The sequence below is a fragment of the Alternaria ethzedia genome (genome assembly GCF_023757985.1).
Source record: "Alternaria ethzedia strain BMP 0044 chromosome Unknown scaffold_28, whole genome shotgun sequence".
Taxonomy (NCBI): domain Eukaryota; kingdom Fungi; phylum Ascomycota; class Dothideomycetes; order Pleosporales; family Pleosporaceae; genus Alternaria; species Alternaria ethzedia.
In genome coordinates this window covers 14,176-29,584 of record NW_026056221.1, presented here as the reverse complement: position 1 = coordinate 29,584, position 15,409 = coordinate 14,176, and the positions used below count along the sequence as shown (strand labels likewise).

Genomic DNA, 15,409 nt, shown 5'->3' with positions numbered 1-15,409 from the left:
GCAGTATGATGCCTGAAGAGCTTGGTGGTTGTGTAAGTGATGAATTGCTGGTGTATGGAGTCAAGGGATTGAGTGTTGTGGACGCAAGTATCATTCCGATGATTCCTGCGACGCATCTACAGGCCACTATGTACGCGATTGCGGAGAAGGCGGCGGATATCATCAAGAAGAGGGCCTAGGATAAGAATAGCTGATACGTGACCGAAAATGCATTTACTCATGTCTTACAATGAGCTTTCAAACTACACTCGTCAAGAGACCCGATGTTCGACTCAGGATCGATCGTCTTTAGGGTTTGATAAAGCCCGATTTCGCTTCCGCACAGATAATCTCAACCGCCTTCTCCGCGAAAGCATAGACAGCGGTCAAGATGTTCCCTCGTGGTATAATCGGCAAAACACTAGCGTCGCAAACCCTCACATTCTTCGTTCCGTATACTCTCAGTCGTTCGTCAACAACGCCCCCTAGGTCCTCTCTCATCATCGAGCAAGTGCTAGAAGGATGGTAGTTCGTTGCCGAATTGATAGGAAGGATCCCTTTCGCATCTTCAAGCGACGTCACTGGGTGGGGAAAGCTTCGAGGCAATCGTCTTCCATTTGGTTTTGCCATAGCAGTAAAGACAGGCTTTTGGAAGAGCCTCTCAATGAGACGGAGGTGGCGAGCGAAGATCTCCACGTCAAGAGGATGCGATAGGTAGTTAAACTTGATCTCTGGCTTGAGCGAAGGATCGGAGGAGATATGACAGTTTCCGCGCGAGAATGGATGCGCCAACATGGCAACAATGGTGATGTAGTTGCCATCGACCACAGATGGCGTGTTTGGAGGCATCGATTCGAGGTCTCTGTGACGCTGTGAACGCAGCATGAAGGTCGTGGCTGTTGCTTCGCTAGGGCTCTCGACGGCCTTTTGGATGACGGAGTACTGGGCTTTGAGGCTGGGGTTGCTCTCTGCTTCCACCGAATGCTTGACCATTGCAACCAGTTCCTCCGTCTCTGAGTGAGTTTCTAGTAACTGCAGTGGCGTGAAAGCGAAACTGTACGCTCCTCCTTCAGCCAGTCGACCCGTGCGACTTTTCCCGTACTCTTCTAATGCCGCCCTTTGCACCATAGGGTCTCGTAGTCCGTCGTCACGAGTTGGAGTGTCGTCTCCAGCTTCGATGGACAGACCGCAGTTCAGATGATCCTGCAAGTTCTCGCCGACGCCTGGCAGCTCGTATAAGAGTGGGACATTCGCGGCCGCGAGGACGTCTTTGGATCCAATACCTGATCGTTCCAATAGCGCGGGAGACTCGAATACGCCTGCGCAGAGGATAATCTCTCGACCATCGATCAGATACTCCTCGCCTTCGTGTGTGAAGTGAACGCCCGTGGCATTAAGCTTCCCTTCGGCGGTCAACGCCTCGTCAAAAGCAATCTTGTCGACCTTTATGCCGGTTCTTATTGTCACATTGCCCCGTTTCAAGGCGGGCTCTAGGAATGCTTGGCCTGCGTGGCTTCGCTCGCCTTTTGATGAGTCGATCGCATTGGTGACAGTGACTGCGCCAGCATTGCTCTCGGCAAATCCTGTAGTGCCCGTCGGATGACCTAGCTCCTCAAAGGCTTCCGTCCAGCGAGATTGGAGATAGTCCATGGTACGCGGGTATGATGTCTTTATACCATCGTCAAGTTTGGGTTCGGGGTGTTCTGCCTGCCATCGGCTGTAGCAATCTCCCATGCTCTTTGCACTCCACTCTTCTTTCCCCGGATCTGATAAGAGCTCATTCGCGATACGGTCTTGCCATTCGTGATTAGGGAACACCACACTATGACTATTGATCGCACTGGTTCCCCCCACCAACTTCCCTCTCGGATGCTTCACTCTCCTGTTGTTCAGACCTGGCTCCGGCACGGAAATGTATTGCCAGTCGTACTCAGATGACATCAGTTTTGCCGATAGACCGGGCGTTTGGACTATGGCGTCGTCGCGAACATGTTCCCCGGCTTCCAGAACGAGGATTCGGCGATCGGGTAGCCGCTGCGAGAGACGTGACGCGATCAAGCATGCTGCTGATCCTGCTCCTACCAGAATGAAGTCGAAGGTCTCGGCCTCGGCGGTGTGATCTCTGCCTGGCATTGTTAGAGCAAAGACGGTGGATGTTGAGAGATGGGAAGCGTGAAGCCGCGCATGGCTATACGACCACTCCATAATATGGTTAAGCATTGCGCCCTGACCGAACAGCAGATAAGCACTACAGTATACTAGCAGAGTTAGGTAGGTGTAAATGAACATCAGGAGCCTCATGCGCGCCTGGCGCTTGTGCCATTCGTTCAAGAGGAGCCTAGGCCCCCAGACCCGCTGCTTCAGTAGTAGTACGTGCAAACTACATTAATTTACCCGTCGAATCAGGCCACTATTGGCAGTAAAAAAAGAATGCGTACTGATAGCATGCATCTAGAACTTGAACTACGTGTCTTAGATGTCGTGAGAGGAGGAGTTTGCGGGGTTAACGGTAACGGCGTGAAAATCAGGGTCCACGGCAGCACGTGGGCCGCTGCTTCCACGTGTGGGTGACAGCGGCAGGTGCAAAACTAACCACAACGTACAGCTGTGGTAGAAGATGCAAAAGCCAGACTAGATCCTAGACAGCACCATAGCATCCGCACATCAGTTGGTTGGAATACGTAAAGTACCGCCATATTCAATTGTTGTGTGTGCAGACATGGCCCCAGGGCTGTCACCATTGCCCACAGTCTGATCACGCCTGATGTACCGTGTCTCTGCCCTGCCTTCGAGTATGACGAATGCCCTCGTGCATATTGCTCCACCAAAATTGATGCGCAAGCGATATAGGTTCTGTGGACGACAGTCTATCCACCTAGGTATTATCGGCGGTCTCGGGGATACAGGCTCGAAAGAGGTGCGATACCACTGGCAATGGCAGGGAAACGCTCGAAACGAAGAAGTCGTCTTTGTTGTTGGTGCCGTTGCGTGCTAATGCGTTTGTTGACGAGCGTAGCTAGAGAGCTTGTAGGGGATGGCTGGTACGAGGTTGGACGTCACAGGCTCGACCTAGGCGCATCAGCTCGTCCAGCCAGGTTGGGTGCGCGTTGAAGTCGTGCGGTGCTGGCTCGAGCGAGGCCCACACATTGCGCACGTTGATACTTCACGGTGGAAGTATCTCTTCCCCAAGACAAGCAAAGTGATGTCTTTGGTGATGGGCGTAGGGCGCGTATTGGGTTGAGGAAGCAATTGTCGTGGCAAGGGGAGCTGCCTGGGCGCAGCGCGTTGGAAGCTATTAACGCGTTTGAGCACGGATCACATTAGATATATGTACCAACACCGATCACTGTTCGTCGCGTCCGTCAATTCTCAGACTATTCGCATCGTTCAATCTATGTAACACACAAAGAAACGCATATCGCATTCTATGTACGACCCATGGCGGCTTGATGGTATGCGCTCTTCTTTCTGATCGTCGGCCCATAGCGATAGAAGATCCACGGGATAGGCGCCATAGCCGTGGCGACGAAAGCCAACAGACTAGTTCCCCACGGTACACCCAAGCTCTCATACAACCGTTTCGAGAAGAGCGGAAATGCTGCACCAAAGAGTCGGCACAGAAGTCCATTTGCAGCAAGGGCACTTGCCCCGTATATACCATAGCAATCGGTAAGATACGCAGCAATATCCAGAAAAGCCGTCAGAAGACCGATACCCAGCGGAACCCCAGCCAGAATGGGCACGACAGCCGGTACAGACGCTGTTGCCGTCCATGCGAACCAGAAGAGCCCAATAGGTGTTAGCCATGTGAAAGCTATCTGCAGTGGGAAGCGTGCTTCAGGCTGCGGACCTAGTTTGCGCACAAAATGTGTATGGGCGCGATTTAGCAGAGGTGATAGGATTGTTGGAAGAGCCATTCCCATTGCCAGGCCTGTGTATCCAACGCTCATCTTGGCAGTTGACCAGCCTCTGTATTCCTTATAGACGATGGGATAGGCGACGAGTACGAGACACATGATTCCGTATAGGAATGCCATGTACGTTGACAAGGCCCACACGATGGGCTCGGTGAAGAGCATAACCCATGGACGAACCAGGTTATCGCGCGCGCGTTTCTTCCAGTCAACATTGGAGAGGTTGCCACCAGCTTTGATTTGCTTCGCGCGGACCAGTTGTGGGGCGTACGTTTCTGGGAGGAAGAGGAGGGCGCAGATGTAGGTTATGCCGCCGAGGATCATGGAAGTCCAATAGCCCCTTACGGTATTGTTAGACATTGTTGAGAAGTTTCGTAGGAGAGGGAGTTGCTCACCATTGCCACGAAGCGTACTGCGTAATAGGTCCGCCACAGATGGGGCCGATGACAAAACCTAAGAAACTTGCTGCGGTAAAAAGAGCGAGTGGGACAGCTCGCTCATGTGGAGCCCACATGTCAGTGAGGGAGCCTGCCGTGTTGGTAACTGCAGGATATTAGCACAGTATGGGTGCCATCTCTCTCTATTCGTTCTCGTACCTGTCGGCGCTCCCAAAAGGCCTCCCAAGAAGCGGAAGAACAACAGTGTCTCGATGTTAGGCGCTAACGCGTCTCCGATATTGGATATGACGAAGAGTCCAAACGCGACTCTGAGAATCGGGTTTCTTCCCAGCATTTCAGACAACGGTGCGAAGAAGAGAGGACCAATAGCAAATCCGAGGAGAAAGAACGACACCGCAGACGTGGACGCGAGTACCGAACATCCGTAGAAATCTGCGACTGCCTGGATCGAGGCAGCATGCACACCGGAGTAGTAGCCCATCGTTGCGGACATCAGGATCACGATAATGGACAAGGGCCATTTGCGCAGTGCCGACCAGTTGAGCGGGTTCTCATCGCCGACCAAAGCCTGTGAACTAGCTCTCTCAAGTGCAGTGCTATGAGTCGAGACATACGAGTCCGCTGAAACAGGTAGAGGTGGTTTAGACTCCATGGCGACGAGAGTGAACGAGACGATGTGCGCTGAGCATCTTCGTCACGATTTGGAACGACCAAGTAAAAAGATGCAGCGCAAACGAACCTCAGTGCTGGGGACACGGTGAACATGCGATTTCGCGCACGGACGTCGCACGTCATCGCGATGGGTGCCTATTGTCGCACAACAATAACCAGAACAAAGGAAGAGGCACAGTCATCGCCCAAAGAAGACAGGCGTAGCGTTTACAGCGTGAGGGATAAGGAAGCGAGGCGTGTAGAGAGATTAGCGCATGGTTTCGTGCACATATCGGCGATTGCCCCGCACTAAAACCGCGCTAGCCCTTCCCGCGGACCCTGCCGCTGCACCTCGTTCTAACTACATCTCTCTTACAGACTTGTTAATTACCTATATCTCTACAATAAAATATTAAAAGCTAAGCACGCATTTGCATCTAGACAGCGTCACTATATTTAAAGAAAAAACGATACGCTAAGAGATTCTTAGATAACGCCTGCACACGCTGCATTCTTTAGAGCGTTCTGGCGATGCCAAATGTAGTAGGATACTGTTTGTACTACGATTTGCTAACAAACTAGATCTAGCGCCATTTTCCTTGATTGGCTCAAAAACCGCACAATATTTCGAAAACTGTTGGTTAGGATTCTATCACGTGATTCACCCACGCTAGCACTAGCGTCGCCCTAGTAGTATTTATACAGGGCTTCCTCCCTCTTCTATAGAACAATCACATCTCTTCTTGTTCTACAAAAACAACCTATATTCAGGGTTTCTCGAGGGATTGATGGCTATGGCCAACGATCCCCTCGCCCATTGATAATAGAAAGAGCCAGCGCACATCCAATCCTCCTATTCCTCACTCAAAGGAATATCGCGGCCGCACTTGTCCGCCCAGTACGTTCCAAGGGCGATGAGCATCCAGCTATCTGCGTTGTCATACGCTTCTTCGCCATCATTCTCCGCCAAGTCTGCGCATCGCGCCGATCCGTATGCGTAGTCCTGAAGTCGAGGCTCGAAAACTTCCACGCATACTTCTGCCTAGAGGGGTCGACTAGGAAAATCAGGGGGCCAAATACAAAAAATGGGGCCGAATATGATTCTCCTAAGGATTCGCTGCTGAGCGTTTATTTTGGGTGCTCCAGCGAACCAAGTCGTTTCATGATTGTCAGCTGCATCTTACTCGGCCCCATCAACGACTTTGAACTTCAGCCCGCTTTCCTCTGACTGGATAGGAATCGGTATCCAGCATTTTGAATCCTCCTTCTTGTTGAGGATGATCCCTTCCCAATCCTGCGCGGTGGAAACAGTCAGCAACTGCCCGACATTGGATGGCCAACCCTAACAATAACTCGGTGACGTACCTTCAACCCGCCATACTTCCAGCTCCACAACGTCTTCGGATTACCAACCGTTCCACTTGGCGCCCAACGCAACCAATAATCCCGCCCAGAGCTGACCCCTCGTTGCCAAGCAACAGCCTGATCAAGCTGTAACGTCACGCGCCGGCTGACTTCTTGTCCGGGAAACAGCTCAATCCATCCCTCAGCCTCGCTGACAACATAAGTCTGCGCCGCTGCGTAATGGCTATCGCTCGAATCGATGAACCGCCCGTTTGCATCTCTTGGCCGCCGTAAACTCACATTGCGCCATTCAAAGGGAAGGCGATGTTCAGGGAGGTTCTCAGGCGAAGCAAAGATCTGGTACTGGCCCCAGTACACTGCGTTCTCGGATAGTGGGCCTCCAGCTTTAGGACCAAGCAGGTGTAGAACGATTGGCTGGCTAGGTACAAATTCAGGAGTCATTGTGTAGCATAGCGTCGCCGTGAAATCCAAGGTTCCATCCCTGAGAGACAGAGTGCTGGCATCCGAGAGTCGAAGCGTGAGGCGAGGACATACGGCACTGTACACAACATCAGATCGGAGGAACCCCTTTCATAGACACATAATAGACACCCGAGATCAGGTAGAGAATAAGGAAGCGCCGGTAGAGAGAACATACAGTTTCTCCTCCTGCAGCGCGCTCTTCTGGCTCCGATACTCCTCCAACGCACGTCGATTCTCCGTCTCCCCCGCTTCATGCCGAAGAGACTCTTCATCACGCTGTACAATCCTCGTCGACGGTCTTTCAGGCCAAGGGGTTTGCAGTATTGCGGGAATTGAGGGCACCATCGTGTAGATGGCAGTATTGATCTTAGGAGCTTGACTTAGCCCACAGTATCGGTCTTGGGTATACGTCGTAAAAGCTTAAGACTTAAAAAATTCCGTACAACAAATATGTGGTGTTCCAGAGATAAGGAAAACGAATAATCTTGCTGTGTCGTGCTAGGCAGGATATATCACTGTAGCACGTTAGTGCGGGGCGCTAATTAGTTAGATTCTACGTTATTAACTCTATTCTTAGGTTAGTGGCTGGCGCCACACAAGTCTGTGGGTGTAGAATGCAGAACGGGAAGAAAGGCACAACAGGCGGCACCTAGGTGCAGGGAAAAATTGAACACTTACTTAAAGTTTACAACTCTGTAATATTATAATAACAGCCTTTTAAAGAAATAAAAATCTTTATAGAGAACTTACTCTATATAAAACTAAAAGGCAAAGCTTCTTAAATAATTCTAAGGCTTTTTATTTTATTATATAATATATATTAATAGTTTAAGCTACTTCTTAGTATTATAATAGTATTTAATTTTTCTCTATACCTAAGTAGTAGATAGAACTAAAAGAAGCGTATAAGAGAAAGATTACTCTTATTATTAATATTAGTAAATTTATTAACATCTATCTAATTAGTGTCTAGCTCTATACTATTATATATTAGATCTAGTATAATTACTATTATAAAAGAAACTCTTAACTAGTAAACGTTATTACGTATTATATAGTATTTATAGAGACGTAGAAAAGGTAGAGTAAGTAAAGGTAGAGTATATAACTAAAGCTATATATCTAAGGTAAGGTATAAAGAGAGAATAAAATAATATAATAAGAATTAAAGTTTAAATAATAATATAGGCTATAAAAGAGAAATAAGAAAAGAAAAATAAAGTTTCTATTAATATTACTTTAGATAGTAAAAAAGAAGCTTTTAATACTCTACTAGTAGAATAACCTTAGGTTAGGTTAGTATTTACTTATAGTATTTAGAAGAGTAAGTTAAGTTATAGACATACTATAGTATTTCTAATAGAAAACTAAATTAGCTCTTAGACTTATTTAACGCCTACGCTAGCTAAGATAGAAAAGCTAGAGATACTTCTACTTAGGCTATAGTCTATATAATTAGAGAGATTTTATAGTAAGTTAGTATCTAGAAATAGTATTATAAACTACTACAATTAGTAGCTAAATTACTATTAGATTATTTAAGATAGTAATAAAAATAAGATATAGCTTTTATCTAATAAGAATTATCTACCTACGTAATACTTTTAATAACTAGAGAATTTTAATAAATAAGAGTATATAAAAGAAAACTATAAGAATAGTAGTACTTACTTACTTAATTATATAAAAGATTAGTAGAATTAGTATATTTTTTATTCTTCTTAAAGCTTACACTAAAAAGTATAAACTTACTCTAGTATAGATACTAGACGTACCTAGACTAAGATTAAAATTATAATTATATAACTATATCTATTACTACTTTATACGCGTTCTTTAAGTAGCTACTTATTTACTCTAAGAGAAAGAAAAGTAAAAAATATTAAGAGACTAAGTTTACTAGTTCTTTAGAGATATATTAGAAAGTCTTCTACTTAGTGTATAAAAGAGTAACTAGTGTAAAACTAAATAGAAAAATAAACTAAAGTATATATAAGATATAAAAAGCTACTTTTCTAAATTTAGTATTATATAAGTATTTATATCTAATATAATTAATAGGTACTAAGAAAGCTAGTAAAAAAGTATAATTTAAAAAAGATTAGTTAAGATAAGATCTATATATATATTAAGAATCTAGCGTAAGTACTATAAATAAATCTAGTAATAACTAAAAAGAGATATCTCTACAAACGCTATAGAATATAAGCCTAGCTCTATCTATAACTAGGTAGATTTATAGTAAATTAGCTCTAGACTTTTCTTAGTCTCTACTACTAGTATATATAAGTTACACTACTATAGAATTCTAAGAGTAGCTTTTATTAAGTACTACTAGAGTTTACTTTTAAATTTATAAAAAAGTTTCTTAGTATTAAAAACTTATATATAATTATTTTATACTAGAACTTATACACTTACTAACTTTTTTCTAAGAAATATCTTTTCTTTCTCTAAAATTATAGATAATAAAACACTTCTCTTTAGTTTATATATCTTTCTTCTTAGCTTACTCTTTTATAATTAGGTATTTATAGCCTATAATCTAATCTCTCTAGAGAAATTAAGTAGACTAATAATTCTACTAGACTATAATAAGCTACTATTATAACTAAATTAGATATTAGATAATATTTCTATATTTTAGAAAGTAGTATAAACTTTATATAGTTAGAGCATCTCTTCTAATAAGCCTCTTTCTTACTCTACTCTACTACTATAGATCTAGACTTTAGATAAGATTATAAAGTTTACTTAAGTTACTTATCTCTATTTACTTAGATATACTAGAAAGAAAGCGTTTAATAAGAATAGTAAGTTAATCTATTCTATATAAGGCGTATAATATAGAATATAGAATTAATATAGTATATAGATAATGTTAGTAAAGCTATATAGAACTTAATAATAAGCTATACTAGTATATTAATGTTCTTAAAGCATTATCTATTATAATATATTATAGTTAATACGTAGACTATTATATAAGATATCTAGCTCTAGCTAGCTTTTATATAGGTAGCTTATACTATAAGCTATTTAATTAATTATTACTAGCTATAATAACTTATATAGAAATAGTCTATATCTATAGATAATAACTCTTCTATCTATTCTCTACTTAACTAATAAGAGTAACTTAAATATATAGTTCTAAATATAATAAAACTTTCTAAGTATAAAGCGCTTACCTCTAAAATCTACTAAGAAAAGTAGTATTAATAGTATACTCTTCTTAAAAATATTAAAAAACGCTAGAAGTTTAAATAGCTTATACGTAATATTAAGTAGTAGCTTACTAGCTTAGAATCTAAGAATAATCTAAAGCTTATTTATAATATTATACTTCTAGCTTAAAAGAAGCTAGCTAACTTAGTTTTATTAAATCTAGAAACTACTATAAAAGAGAAGATAAATAAGCGTAATAGAGCTATTTATATAGTTACTCTATACTATAGTATTAAAAAAAGAAAGATAAACTCTATCTAAATAGAAAAGTAGAGTAAGAATACTACTCTACTTATTAAGAGCTAGCTATACTATAATAAAGAAGTATTAGAAGTAGCTAAGATCTTAGTATTTAAAGATAAAAAGCTAAAGATATATTTTCTTTACTTAGGTAATAAAGAACTACTATTAGTATAATATATACGTCTCTTTAGTACTTTAGATAATCTTAGTAAGTATTTTAGGCGTAAGCACTTAAAGTATATTAAAAGTAAAAAGAATCTTAGTTATAATCTTTATAAAGTACTTCTATTAGATAAGATATACTTATAATAATATACTTAAGAGATTTATAAAACTATATTCTCTAGGTATTTATATAGTTACTACTAGTATCTAAAGTATCTATTAAAGTATATTCTAAACTATTAAAGCTACTCTCTCTATATACTAATAACTTAGTACTATAGAAAGAGAATAAACGTTACTTTTATTTATTTAGTTATTATCTAAAAGTAGTTCTTCTAGTAAATCTAGCTATAAAAGATATTTATATATTCTTTTCTTATTCTTACCTTTATATTTATATACTAATTACTCTTTAATCTAAGCTATATTATATTTTCTAACTTCTTTTTTATACCTTATATAAGCTTTAAAATACTTTATAATCTTATATAGAGTAATATAGCTACTATATTTAAACTATTTCTATAATATTAAGCTTTATATCTAAAGCTAGTTCTAATTCTATTAATAATACTCTATATTAAGTTTAAAGTGTATAGAGGTAAGTAAAGATAAGTTAAGTATTTTTTTAAAATAGAATGTGTAAAAATACATATAGTACTATATTAAATATAACCTAATTTTTATTTTTAATTACTTTACTTTCTACTAAGAAATAGTAATTAGCTTAGTATTATACTTATACTAGATACGTAGAGAGCGTTAGCTATAGTAGAATTACTAAAGTAAGCTTACTCTTAAGTTTATCTTATTAGTATAAGCTATTCTCTAACCTTTTTTCTTTAGTTATTATTAGAGAATAATATTCTATTTTAGTAGCTAGCTTAGCTATATTACTTAGTATTTTTTTTTATAAGTTTAGTAATAGTAGTCTAAGAACCTTCTTAAGTATTCTCTAAGATTCTACTATAGCTCTAAAAGTTCTACTAAGAAACGTTACTATAGCTAGACTCTACTCTAGTATAGATAGCGTAGTAGCTAGTTAAAGCCTATATTATATATAGTAGATAAAGTAGATATATTAAAATTAGATATATATTACCTAGTTAGGTATAGGTATTATAGATAGAATAGCTAGAAGTAAGTATATAGATTATATTATTTATAGTATTCTAGCTTAGCTTATATATAGATTCTTATATAATATTATTAGTAATAAGACTTATATTTCTAATAGCGCTTAGTATATAATAATATAGCTTTTATAGTAGTATTAGCTATAGTTCTTATAGTAACTTTAAGATAATTAGAAGCTAATAATATTCTAGTAGTAGTTATTTTAAAAGTATAAGTTAGAGCTATTAAAAATAGATAAGAATAAGAGTATATTAAAGAGTAATTTAAAAAGTATATTAGGTTTAGATTTTTACGTATAATATAGTATAGTAGAGAATTTAGTTTTTAGTAAGGTATAGAGTATACTAAAGAGTAAAAGTACTAATAAAAGTAGTTATTAAAATTGCAATATAGCTTTATTAACCTTAGTAAAGTACTAAACTACCTTATCTAAGATCTATCTCTACTTCTACCTCTTAATAATAGTAAAAAGACTCTATCTAAGTTAGACTTATAGTATTTAGTTATCTAACTATACTATTTATTAAAGTAACTAAGAATAGCTAGAAGCTAATTATAGTAGTAGTTTAAAATAACTTTAGCGTATACTAATTTAAAGGTTTACTAGTTTATATAAAAGAGTAACTTCTAGTAGTAGTTTAAGTTATTCTAAATAAAATTATTTCTACTATACATCTTATAAACTAGGTTATACTTATTACTAGGTATATAATAGTCTCTAGAGTTAATAATAATAAATTTCTTATCTTTTTTAAAAGAGCTTTAGCTAATATTTAAAGTACCTAAGCTTACGCTAGTAGTAATAGATAGAGCTTTCTTAATATTATAATATATATTAAGAGGTTATAAAAAGTAGATATATAGAGTATAGTAGTTTACTATATTATAGATTTAAGTAGAGTTAGCGTACTTTACTATATTAATAGTTTACGTAGAGTTATTATATTACTTATCTTAGAAAGTAGTACTAGTTATTACGCTAAAGGTGTATAAATAGCTATAGTGTTATACTACTACTTTAGGCTATTTATAAGCTAGAGTTCTATAAGTATTAAGATTATTAGTATTATTAAAAGCTAGTATTTACTTAAGACTTATTAGGGTCTAGTAGTACTTTATAGTTACTTTAGACTTTACTTAAACTTTACTTATTTAGTAAAAAAATAAGAAATATACTCTACTAGAATACTATACTCTATTAGCTAGTAGATAAGTAAGTAGAATATAACACTACCTTTAGATAGTTAGAAAGTACTAGAGAAGTACTAGAAAAGAGATATAAAGAGAAAAGTAAGAGTAAGGTTAGATATAAAAGTAATTTAGATAATTATACTTCTAATATATAGTTAAACTTATTAAGAAAGAGAATAGCTATCTATACTAAGTTATAAGAGTTTATAAAAGTTAAGAATAGAGTAGCTAGAGCTATATATAGTGTATAGATTAGTAAATAACTATAAAGTTTTTAATTAGTAGAATACTATAGCTACTAGTTAGTAACGCCTCTTTTATAGAGCTATAAAAATATAGCTATTACGTATAATATCTTATATAGAGCTACTATAGTAAAGCTAGAATAGTATTACTTAGAAGTTATAGACACTATATACTATATTATAACACTAGATATTATAAAGTTAGAGCTTACTACTATTAGTCTTAAAAGATTTAATACACTTAGCTTTTTTTCTTACTACTATATCTCTACGTATAATTATAATAGTCTATAGCTTTAGCTAGAGCTACTCTAGTATAAGTTAGAATAGTTTATTATAGCTATCTATATATATAGCTTAGTCTATCTTAGATAGCTAATTTAATATAGTACGTTTTACCTTCTTACACTATTATAATAATAAAGACTATATTACTAATTAATATTAAAAAACACTAAGCTATACTTTTAATTATATAATCTCTTATACTTTATATATTAGATTCTATAAACTAGTAATAGTGTAAGCACTACTATAAACTTTTTAAACTTCTTTTCTTTTACCTAAATAGAAATAATTAGTTTAGCTCTAACTTCTATAATATTAATATAAAAAAGTAGATAAACTTTCTACTTAATCTATTCTAGCTTAGTAATATAGAGGCTCTATAAGTCTAGCTAGATAATAATATAGTACGTATATAAACTACTTTAAAAAGCTAGATAAGTATATATTATTATTTAGGCGCGTTCTATAGAGTAATAAGCTACTTTAGATAGCTAGGTAAGCTATAGATAAAGTTTCTAAGGTACTTAGATAGTATTCTAAGTACCTATACTATACTTACTTATATTAACCTCTAGAGCTTTAAAGGTAGAGAAAGTAAGTATAAATATATAGCTAATACTTTTAATAAAGATATTATAAAAGTTTTTAATATACTAATAAGAGTTCTAGAGTATAATAGATCTTAGATATTTAAGAGTATAAGAAAATATAATAAAGTACTTTTAAAATAGTTTTAAAAAGAGAATATAGAGAATTTCTTTAATAGAAAAGAAAGTAGCTTATTTCTTTATAATAATAATCTCTTTTAAATAAGTACTATTAGTACTACTAGTCTATTAGGTTATAGAGAAAAGTGTAGAGAATTATAGCTATAACTTAACTAAGTAGAATTAATTAAATAAAATTAGTAGAACTTAGCTACACGTATACTAATAGTAGTATACTATATTTAGTTAGTTATATAAAGCGTAATAATCTTTACTTATAGTATAGTATATACTTTATTATACTTATATTTAAGAGAAGTTTAGTTTCTTTACTTAAGCGCTATAACTTAAACTTCTCTTTACTATCTACTAATTATAGTACTTATATAGAGAGCTATTAGTTATATAGCTATATAATAGCTTTATTTCTAAAATATACTTTTCTCTCTTTAAGTATACGTATAATAATAGTAACCTTCTAGTAACACTATTATATAATTAAGTATAGATATTATAGATAGAATAATTAGAAGAGAGTATAAGTTATATTAATTATAGTATTCTAGCTTAGCTTATATAAAGATTATTACTAGGTATTATTAGTAATAAGGTTTCTAATAGCGCTTAGCCTATAATAAATATACACTACGCTTTCTAAAGCCTAGATATAAATCTTACTATTCTATATTATACTAGCTAGTTTCTACTTTCTACTATATTTACTATATAAAACCTACTACTTTATTCTATAACTTAGACGCTATATAAATTATAATAGTTAGAGGCTTAATCTTAAACTCTAGTAAGGCTAAATAGTATTACTAAAAGTAGATAATCTAGTTACTATATTACTAGCTCTATACCTTTATTTTCTATAGAGATTAGTTTATTAGTATATATCTTAAACTATTAATTATTTTATCTTATTAATAACCTAGAGATCTTTACTTCTATTTTATTTAACTCTCTACGCTATTAACTTAAATATATCTAGTAAATTTTATCTAGTAATAGAGAAGATTATCTAAAATAAGTCTATAAAGTATTATAAAGCTTACTACTATCTAAATTATATAGAAAAGAAAAAGAAACTAAGAAAGTTAGTAAAAGTTACGCTAGAAAACTAAAGACTAGATTAATACTCTTTAACGCTAGGTTTAAAAATAACTATTTAATAGTAGACTATTCTATTAATAGCTATAGAATAAAGAGCTTAGGTAAGATAATATATTACTATAAAAGTAGCTACTATACATATTAGTAACTATAGAAGTATTAAAAAAGAGTATAAGTTTATAATAAATTTCTCTCTATATAGAAAGTATATATCTAATCTCTAATATAGCTTAGTGTCTAAGTAAAGTAATAGTAGTAACTCTAGTAAATATCTACTTTTACTTACTACCTAGTTTAAGTAATATATTAGTGTTCTATTA

General features: G+C 36.3%; 2 protein-coding genes across 2 annotated transcripts; both read right to left on the bottom strand.

The window, feature by feature from the left end:
• Positions 1–288: 288 nt before the first annotated feature.
• Positions 289–2,112, bottom strand: J4E87_008613 (uncharacterized protein; the record flags this gene model as incomplete). Its single annotated transcript, XM_049380200.1, has 1 exon — positions 289–2,112. The coding sequence occupies one exon, from the start codon at positions 2,110–2,112 to the stop codon at positions 289–291; it is 1,824 nt and encodes a 607-aa protein (XP_049229942.1).
• Positions 2,113–3,404: 1,292 nt separating this feature from the next.
• On the bottom strand, positions 3,405–4,943 carry J4E87_008612 (uncharacterized protein; the record flags this gene model as incomplete). The annotated part of the gene is made up of 3 exons (XM_049380199.1): positions 3,405–4,233; positions 4,289–4,436; positions 4,490–4,943. The coding sequence occupies 3 exons, from the start codon at positions 4,941–4,943 to the stop codon at positions 3,405–3,407; spliced, it is 1,431 nt and encodes a 476-aa protein (XP_049229941.1).
• Between the last annotated feature and the right edge of the window lie 10,466 nt (positions 4,944–15,409).